We start from the raw sequence: 10000 nt of genomic DNA on the forward strand, positions 1-10000 counted from the left end.
AATTGATGCATAAAATAGATTTTATAGTATTTTAGTGCAATTAAAGAAAGAGATATTTATTCAATTGGCTAATTTCATTTTTATATATTTATTTTGGCAGTGCCAGACATGAGCAGCTGTACGTTTATGAACAAATAAATTAATCAGAATCTAAAAGAAAAACTGGATCATTTTTCGATTATTGGGCTGAAAGAAGAATTGAAAGAAAAAGAGGAGGTGCAGACGTAACACACAGCCAATCAGATGCTGGCTCACCTCTCTGAGTGCAGCCATGGCTGCTCTGACATCATCCAGGTCTGAGATTGGACGCTGCAGACGCTTTGTGAGCGCGTCCACGAACGACAGGATGTCGTTCATGTCGGCGGATGCTCGGCGGTTCAGAGCGGCGCCGAAAGCTCGTTTCCAGGAGCGACACTCGTGAGTGAGCGAACGCTTCAGCTGGTCGGTGTCCAACAGGATCGAACCCGCTGTGTAAAACGCAGGGAGCTCCGAAATCTGCTCCTCCAGCCTCTGCAGGCACAGCAAGGCATCATGGGTAAATCCACTACACGTATGGTCAAAATCAGCTGCTCTAAAGGACGTGAGGGTCATTTTCTTTCAGCTCTGACACATTAGCAGTAGCGGTGGGTTTTGATCATCGATTTATCGATTAAAATCGATTCTGGCTTGGGTAACGTGATTTCGATTCATTAAAATCCTGAATCGATTTTTTCATTTACATTTATTTTGCCCGAAACGCCAGAATCTCAGGTTAAACCTCACAAAACTTCAACAACCACCAAACAGCTAAAACAGTAAATGAGAGCAGGAACACGGCTTCTGCACAGAGACGTGAACACAAAGCTCGACCCGCCGACGCATCAGAATCAGTGAGATGTGACTTTCTCACCGACGGCACGGACACGGTCGGGGCTGAAAGCCGACAGCTCGCAATGATGATGATGCAAATGATGCAAAATTGCAAACGCTCAGCTGTGTCTCTAATCAAACCTCTGTAACTTTGCTCTGCTTCACTTCAGCAGCATCAGGTAACGTTCACGTGTTGATTCATGGTTTCTTTCATTTTTGATCTACTGCAGAATATTTTTATAAAAACCCAGAACAGGAAAATCTCCTTCATGCTTTTCTAGGTTTTATCCTCAGTTACTTTGACACAAAGGCCTCTGCTGTGATGCTCACACTTTGATAAAGTCTCGCAAGTGTCAGGTTTCTTTTTATAGATATAAAAATATGGAAATGTACTGATGCATGATCTGAATTATAATATTTCTGACTGTCTGAGGCTAAATTTCCCCGATTCAAATCGAATTGAATCGTATCGATTCTAGAAATCAGTGACGATACCCAGCCCTAATTAGCAATGATGGCTCTGTGGAAACTAAGCTAACCAGCTCCCCCTGCAGCACAACCACTGAACTGCAACTGCAGGACTGTCCAATGTTTATTGAGAATGAATTACACATAAATTACATTTTTCTTGGGAATAGAAACATTTGAAAAAGTGAAAACAATTTTATTTTGAACATTTATGACTTTAATTTCTGAATGTTTTTTCCTCCAGCTGCCCTTTAATGACCCCAGACTGCTGTACCAGTGATACATTTACATTTGTTATTATAAAAGTACTACTGCTGCACTGCAAACACTTTTCTTTTGTTTCCTTGTTTGATTTTGTGTGTTTACTAATAACTCAGCTAAAAACATAATAAGCTGTAAATGCACGGCGATGTTCAGTGGTGCGTCTGTAACAGGAAGTAGACTCACAGAGTAGAAGCAGATCTGAGCGCTGAACTCCGTCAGGGAGGGGTCGGACTGCAGGAAGGCCTGCACCTGCTCCTCTGGGTCCTAAACACAGCCAGCTGTTAGTGCAGCTCAACAACACTAAGACACACACACAAACACACACACACCTGGTTCCACAGGGTGGAGAAGTGGCCGAGGTCATTCAGGGTTTCAGCAGCCTGAGCTTTCAGGTGTGACACGATGGAGCTGAGCTGCATCACCAACCTGCTCCAAACATCATCATCATCAGAACATGCACTGATGGGCTGACTGTCATGTGATCACGTGATGAACATGTGAAACTGATCAGACAGCACTGAGGACACAGACACTCTAACACTGTCCAGGTTCAAGCCCAGGACCCTCCTACAGTGGTGCAGCAGCACTAACCGCTGAGCCTCTGTGCACCATCTGAATTTGTTGCAGGTCACTTTGAGAGTTTGTGCAGGGACTGCAGAACTTTCCTCCACAGGACCCACTCTGTGTGTTTCAGTCAAAGGACGTCAGCTGCAGGTGTGATTGTGCATCTCTGCGTGTCCACAGCGTCTCAGCCAGAGAAACATCCTGTCGTGTCTCTGCTGTTTTACTGACCTGCTGATGTCTTTGTGTTCAGCCAGCTGTTTGTCCAGCGCTCGCAGCACCGCTGGCTTCACTGCCACGTCCTCTCCTCCGCTACGACCCGCCGCCTGCTCCGCCTGAGAAACAGAAAGAGGGGCGGGATGAAGCTGGAGTGCGATTGGCTGCCTGCTACCAGGTGATTTTAAAGCAGGATGAGTCAGATGCGCGTACCTGCTGCTGTTTGTACTGCAGGTGAGAGTAAGTCCACAGAGGGACGTCTTTGGTCACAGACAGCACGACGCCCACCAGCTTATTCACCACAGACTGAGACGTGAGAAGGACACACAGGCTGGGTAACTGACAGCAGTGATGGGCAGGTGCATGAACATGACATTAACTACAAGGCCAGTCCTGTGTGGCGTCCTGCTGTGAAACCAGACGGTGGACCTGCCGACACATGAGAACTTCCAACATGTTACTGAGGGTCAAATCTGCTCCTCTGGACACAAATACCTGAATGTCATCCAGACTGGGTCTGAGGACCATGTTGGGGATTGCAAGCTGGATGGAGGTTGCGAGGAGAGGTGGAGGAGGAGCTGGCTGGGCACCGCTGGAGGAAGACACCAAGGAGGAGGAAAAGTGTGGCTGTTTTTTGGAGACATGAAGTCTCCTCCTCAGGGCCTCCAGGGAGGATCTGGTGGCTGAGAGGAAACAGTCCAAGCTCAGGCGGCTTGAAAGACGATTTGTCGGTTGAAACAGAGCAAATGTGTTTGTCTGGAAGTTCAGACTGAACAGAAGGAGGACAGAAGAAGAAGAGTACGATGGCAGGAAGGAAGAAACAGGACACAAGGAGACGTGGTAGAAAGGGAGGCTGACCTTTGACCAGAGCTTCAGTGCTGCGGTAACAGAGCTGACCAATCAGGTTGTAGAAACGACAAGGGAGACACGACAGACAGCGAGTCTTCTGTTTGGAGTCTGGATGGAGACACTTAAAAGACCCCTGAGGACGACGAGCAGAGATGAATGAGTGTGTGTGTGCGTGTGTGCGTGTGTGTGTGTGTGTGTGTGTGTGTGTGTGCATGCGTGCGTGCGTGCGTGCGTGTGTGTGTGTGTGACCTCGAGGTTAACAGTCTCCACAGTCTTCATCTTCCTCTTCAGCTCCTCGATCAGTTCGTACACGTATCTCTCCACCTGCTGACTCTGCCTGCACACAGACACAGTGTGATGGACACACACAGACCAGCAGGACCAAATCTGCAGTTCCTCTAACGTCCAGCAGAGGCAGCACTGACTCAGTCCCCATAGACTCCCATGTTAAACATGTTTACAGCCTGATACCAACTTTACCTGATACCATTAAGGTTTAAAGTTGACATCATAAGGGGCGTGGCCTCTTTGGAGTCCCTGAACTGGACCTCTGGACCACGTCTGTACTGTTGGAGCCTTTTGGAGCATTTTTAATGACATTATCTGACCAACAATACGACTGCTGTGAGGTTGCTGTGGTAACACACCGTCCAGCAAGGCTGAGCTCCAGGATTGGCTACTGAGCAGTAATAGGCAGGTATCTGTGTGATGCACTAGCCTCATGTCAGTAAAGAGACACCATCACAAACATCACAGAAGTCACAGTTTTGTGTCTGAATATTGTCATATTCACTTTACTTGTGATCTCACAGCGAGGTGTTATTACGAAATTGTGTTCTATTGTATTTTTATCTGTATTTACTGTACAGCACTTTGGTCAGCCTTGGTTGTTTTTAAATGTGCTCTATAAATAAACTTGACTTGACTTGACTTGACTCACATCTGCTGCTGAGCCTGATGATTAATATATGTAAATATGGGTTTTGCTACGGCTGAACTTCTGCTTGTTGCTTTCATTTGTTTGTGGGAGTCTTTCCTCTGACTTTATCGTCACCAAGTTCTTTATTTTTCTGTGTCACAGTTTAACAGCAGGATATTTACAGCAGTGGGTGAGCGGCTCGACACAGCTGTAGAACTGTGACTCACGCAGCCTTTCACGTGTCAGTGTTACTGTCAGTGTTGCTGTTAGTGTTGCTGTCAGTGTTACTGTCAGTGTTGCTGTTAGTGTTGCTGTCAGTGTTACTGTTAGTGTTACCAGCTCAGTGTTACTGTCAGTGTTGCTGTCAGTGTTACTGTCAGTGTTGCTGTTAGTGTTGCTGTCAGTGTTACTGTTAGTGTTGCTGTTAGTGTTACTGTTAGTGTTACTGTCAGTGTTGCTGTCAGTGTTGCTATCAGTGTTACTGTCAGTGTTACTGTCAGTGTTGCTGTTAGTGTTGCTGTCAGTGTTACTGTTAGTGTTACCAGCTCAGTGTTGCTTTTAGTGTTGCTGTCAGTGTTACTGTCAGTGTTGCTGTTAGTGTTGCTATCAGTGTTACTGTCAGTGTTGCTGTTAGTGTTGCTGTCAGTGTTACTGTCAGTGTTGCTGTTAGTGTTGCTGTCAGTGTTACTGTTAGTGTTGCTGTTAGTGTTACTGTTAGTGTTGCTGTTAGTGTTACTGTCAGTGTTGCTGTCAGTGTTACTGTTAGTGTTACTGTCAGTGTTGCTGTCAGTGTTGCTGTCAGTGTTACTGTCAGTGTTACTGTTAGTGTTGCTTCCAGTGTTACTGTTAGTGTTGCTGTCAGTGTTGCTGTCAGTGTTACTGTCAGTGTTACTGTTAGTGTTTCTGTCAGTGTTGCTGTCAGTGTTACTGTTAGTGTTGCTGTTAGTGTTACTGTTAGTGTTGCTGTTAGTGTTACTGTCAGTGTTGCTGTCAGTGTTACTGTTAGTGTTGCTGTTAGTGTTACTGTTAGTGTTGCTGTTAGTGTTACTGTCAGTGTTGCTGTCAGTGTTACTGTCAGTGTTGCTGTTAGTGTTGCTGTCAGTGTTACTGTCAGTGTTACTGTCAGTGTTGCTGTTAGTGTTGCTGTCAGTGTTACTGTTAGTGTTACTGTCAGTGTTGCTGTCAGTGTTGCTGTCAGTTTTACTGTCAGTGTTACTGTTAGTGTTACTGTTAGTGTTGCTGTTAGTGTTACTGTCAGTGTTACATTAGTGTTACCAGCTCAGTGTTGCTGTCAGTGTTACTGTCAGTGTTGCTGTTAGTGTTGCTATCAGTGTTACTGTCAGTGTTACTGTCAGTGTTGCTGTTAGTGTTGCTGTCAGTGTTACTGTTAGTGTTGCTGTTAGTGTTGCTGTCAGTGTTACTGTTAGTGTTACTGTCAGTGTTACTGTTAGTGTTACTGTCAGTGTTGCTGTTAGTGTTGCTGTCAGTGTTACTGTTAGTGTTGCTGTTAGTGTTGCTGTCAGTGTTACTGTCAGTGTTGCTGTTAGTGTTACTGTCAGTGTTACTGTCAGTGTTACTGTTAGTGTTACTGTTAGTGTTGCTGTTAGTGTTACTGTTAGTGTTACTGTTAGTGTTACTGTCAGTGTTGCTGTCAGTGTTACTGTCAGTGTTGCTGTTAGTGTTACTGTCAGTGTTACTGTTAGTGTTACTGTCAGTGTTGCTGTCAGTGTTGCTGTTAGTGTTACTGTCAGTGTTGCTGTTAGTGTTGCTGTCAGTGTTACTGTTAGTGTTACTGTTAGTGTTACTGTCAGTGTTGCTGTCAGTGTTACTGTTAGTGTTACTGTCAGTGTTGCTGTCAGTGTTACTGTCAGTGTTGCTGTTAGTGTTGCTGTCAGTGTTACTGTTAGTGTTACTGTCAGTGTTACTGTCAGTGTTACTGTCAGTGTTACTGTTAGTGTTACTGTTAGTGTTGCTGTCAGTGTTACTGTCAGTGTTGCTGTTAGTGTTACTGTCAGTGTTACTGTTAGTGTTACTGTCAGTGTTACTGTCAGTGTTGCTGTCAGTGTTGCTGTCAGTGTTGCTGTTAGTGTTACTGTCAGTGTTGCTGTCAGTGTTACTGTCAGTGTTGCTGTTAGTGTTACTGTCAGTGTTACTGTTAGTGTTGCTGTCAGTGTTGCTGTTAGTGTTACTGTTAGTGTTGCTGTCAGTGTTACTGTCAGTGTTGCTGTTAGTGTTACTGTCAGTGTTACTGTTAGTGTTGCTGTCAGTGTTGCTGTCAGTGTTACTGTCAGTGTTACTGTTAGTGTTGCTTTCAGTGTTACTGTCAGTGTTGCTGTCAGTGTTGCTGTCAGTGTTACTGTTAGTGTTACTGTCAGTGTTGCTGTCAGTGTTGCTGTCAGTGTTGCTGTCAGTGTTACTGTTAGTGTTACTGTCAGTGTTGCTGTCAGTGTTGCTGTCAGTGTTGCTGTCAGTGTTACTGTCAGTGTTGCTGTCAGTGTTACTGTCAGTTTTGCTGTCAGTGTTGCTGTCAGTGTTACTGTCAGTGTTGCTGTCAGTGTTGCTGTCAGTGTTGCTGTCAGTGTTACCAGCTCAGGGTGACAGCAGCAGATTGGACCAAGCTTCCTGTCTGCAGCAGGAGGTCCTGCGCCGACACAGACGAGTCTTCAGGAAGGACCAGCAGACGGCAGGACGACATGGCCCCAAGCAGCCGGCCGATGCGACAGTCCAATAGGTCTGTCGCCATTTTGGCCACCAGGTCCAGGTCTTTGAGAGCCACATACACATTCTGCAGGACTGACACAGAGTGGAAGGGAATCATTATCGAATGCTTATAAATCTGATGTCCTTTCTTTGGATATTAGCACAACAACAATGAGATGGGAAGCTGTCTGTCCTTACACCGCTCAGTGTTGAGAGAAGTCCAGGACAGTGAGGTGAGTCCAGGGGAGAGAGCTGCCTCCACACGGCCAATGAAGGGCTGCATGATGGGGAGGAGGAGAGGCGGGACCCTGCCCACCACAGAGCTGTAGTCCTGGAGCATCTCCAGCAGTCTGGACCAGAGTCAGCACCATCAAAGAAAACACAAGTTTACCAAAGTCAAGAAGAGATGAAGACAAGAGTCTGAGACGAGAAGAGTAACATCGCAGAGAAAATAAATCATGATGTTGTTTAATCAAGAACAAGCGCCTTGTTTCTGTGAGCTTTTCTATCCAGCACAGAGTGAAGTAACAACAAGAACTACAAACCAAAGAAAAGACATTCATGTGATGGATTTGAGTGAGAACATCCCAGAATGAGCTGCTGATGGGCCTACAGCTGGAGTGAACAGCTGTCTCACCGGCTGTACAAATCTCTGAGCTCTGGTTCTCTGGAGGTCATCTTCTGGATGACCTTTGGCACGTTCACGCCCAGTTTGGTCATCCACCGAGCTTCCTGCAGCACCTCCAGCACCACAGGGTCCAGGTTCACCGAGACCTCCTGAAACAAAGAGGCTCTTTCAGATGTTCAATAAAATCTAAAATCTAACAGCAAATTTAAGGATCCAGCATCCAAAGGAAAGTGGAGTGTGTGGTGTTAGTTCACTGCCTGCAGAAACAAAAGCAGTCGGCTCTGGACTGTCGGTCACATGACTGAAATGTGTAAAAACGATTTGTTCAAATCTGAAAAAGATGATTAAAAAGTTAAAGCCACGCACGACCTTTAAAAGCTGCTTTCATTCAGTCGTCACAAACCTTGCTGTCTTCATGCCGGACCAGCAGGGCGGCGCTCAGGCAGCGTGGCGCGCTCTCTGCAGCCTGACTCCACCCCTGCAGGTGCAGCACCTCGTACTGCAGCAACACCACAGCCAGCTGGTTGTAGCTCCGGATGACTTTTGTCATCTCTGGTCCCTGAGACAGACACAGACAGGCGGCGTCACCGAGGACGCGGTCATCACAGAGATCATGTGACTGATGGGGTAAAGTCAGAGTGTGCACCTTCAGGAAGTCAAGCTTCTTCTTCAGGATCAACATCGGAGCTTCAACCTTCCTGAAGAGCTGCCGGCTCCAAAGGACCCTGCCTGACACCTGAGAGAGAGAGATCAATAACAAAAGCTCTATCGGTAAATAAATCATCTGTATTTCTCAATAGAAGCACAATAGAAGCACAATAGAAGCATCCTCCAGGACTGGAGTTTGACACTCGGATTTAAAGTGGTGAATTTCCTGCTGGTGTTTGTGAGCACGGGGTGAGCAGGTGTAAGTACCGGCGGCAGGTTGCGTCCGATGGGCGGCCGGTCCTTGTGTTTCTGGTAGGTCTTCCTCAGCAGCTCCAGATCTCGGCTGTAGCGCTGCAGCAGCAGCAGGTAGTACTGCCTCAGGTCCAAGCGAGCCAGCGGACCCGACTCAAACATGGCCAACAGCTCCAGCAATCTCTGCGTCTGAATCCAGACACATTGTTTCAGTTCTGTGTGTTTGATACGATAAGAAGTCGCTTTCAGTTCTGATTGTGTGAACTCACAGAGACAGGCCGGCTGAACCAGTCGTCCAGCAGAGACCGAAGACACTGGAACACACTCTGAACCTGGAGCTGGAAGTCTGCATAGTCTCTGTCAAACTGAGACACACAGAGCTTCCTCAGGACTGAACCACAACTCGTAACAGCTGGAAGAGCGAGGTAAGCTGAAGCCTCTGCAACCACCGAGTTATTTCTGATCATCATCCAAGACATCATTAGACAGAAACACACGCTGTCTGAACTAAACACACACTGTTGTTGTGTTTGCTGAACACACTGACTTCTCTTAAAGCAAATGGAGTCGAGCGTTTCAGGAAGATCAGACTGGTAGAAAGCCCTGAAAGCCTTTCAAAGACTTGTTCATCACTCCACAGTAAGAGCATCTGTCCACAAACGGAGGAACTTCTGACTTTCAGGACTGTTCAGTTCAGCTTTGAGTCGGTAACATCCATCAATAACCTTCATGGTGAAACCTGCACACTGGTTTCCTCTCTGTGTGAGCTTTGGTTCAGCTATGTCTCTATGAGCAGTGTTATAATGTCCACATCTGTGAGTGTGTAAGGGTGTGTGACCTGTGGACGATGTGCCTGCCAGATGTTTGTGAGCGTGCATACTGGTGCACAGAGACACTACAGCGAAGCACATGCTGGATAACATGTGTGACTGCGTGACTACAGTCTGATAAATAGCTGATAAGAACGGTGCTCGTGTTAGGAAACCAGGAGGGAAACGACTGTTCTGACCTCTGATGGAGGCTGTTGTGTTCAAAGGCAGTTAGTAAAAGTTCTCTTTGTTCATCCAGCTGCTCTGTGAGGTCAGAGTGTGATTACTCAGAGTCCAATAAAGACATGAAACGTACCTGTTACTGTGTTATTAGCTGTTATTGGCTCATTCAGCCTCACTGTGAGAGAAGCTTCACAATCATATTCTTCTGATAAAAGCTGTCCCAGTAAAACCAATAAAGTCCTGTTCCTGTCAGGGCCGGGGTCTGGGGAAGCAGGACTCAGGTGTTTTTGTGGTTTTCGCTGTTTTCCACAGGAGAGCCGTGTTTAAGAGTGTGGCTGAGTTCCAGTGGGCGCGGGATCCTTCAGTCTAACTCATCCTAATAATAATTATTGTGAAGACACCTCGCTCGCTGGATGACCTCTGACCTGTGTTTTTGTGTCACCAGGGTTCAGCAGAGTGTTTTTCACGGAGCCACGGTTGGGAGCAGGAGTTTGTTGGAGTTGTGTTTCCACTTGATCACAGACATGTGTGGGATTCAGGAGGAATTGCCACAGAAGTCACAGTGCTGGGATTTAACTGTGTTTTCTCCACTGACTTTAAATGAATCCACTGTCACTCATGAAGTCCTGCATTTTGGCTCCTCCTACAACTCCA

The 10000-nt window shown here is 46.5% G+C and overlaps 1 protein-coding gene across 1 annotated transcript in view; it reads right to left on the minus strand.

Annotated features, from left to right (window-relative positions):
- LOC113028825 (dynein heavy chain 5, axonemal-like) overlaps nucleotides 1–10000 on the minus strand; it is a 33459-nt gene that overhangs the window by 22676 nt on the left and 783 nt on the right. Inside the window, 15 exon segments of the mRNA XM_026179272.1 lie at nucleotides 256–510; nucleotides 1765–1845; nucleotides 1911–2007; nucleotides 2374–2477; nucleotides 2572–2664; nucleotides 2854–3041; nucleotides 3217–3340; nucleotides 3457–3544; nucleotides 6712–6919; nucleotides 7025–7176; nucleotides 7464–7603; nucleotides 7858–8013; nucleotides 8101–8190; nucleotides 8370–8543; nucleotides 8624–8719. Of these exon segments, the coding sequence (XP_026035057.1) occupies nucleotides 256–510; nucleotides 1765–1845; nucleotides 1911–2007; nucleotides 2374–2477; nucleotides 2572–2664; nucleotides 2854–3041; nucleotides 3217–3340; nucleotides 3457–3544; nucleotides 6712–6919; nucleotides 7025–7176; nucleotides 7464–7603; nucleotides 7858–8013; nucleotides 8101–8190; nucleotides 8370–8543; nucleotides 8624–8719 (2046 nt within the window).

This window comes from Astatotilapia calliptera, chromosome 9 (genome assembly GCF_900246225.1).
Source record: "Astatotilapia calliptera chromosome 9, fAstCal1.2, whole genome shotgun sequence".
NCBI classification, from domain to species: Eukaryota; Metazoa; Chordata; class Actinopteri; order Cichliformes; family Cichlidae; genus Astatotilapia; species Astatotilapia calliptera.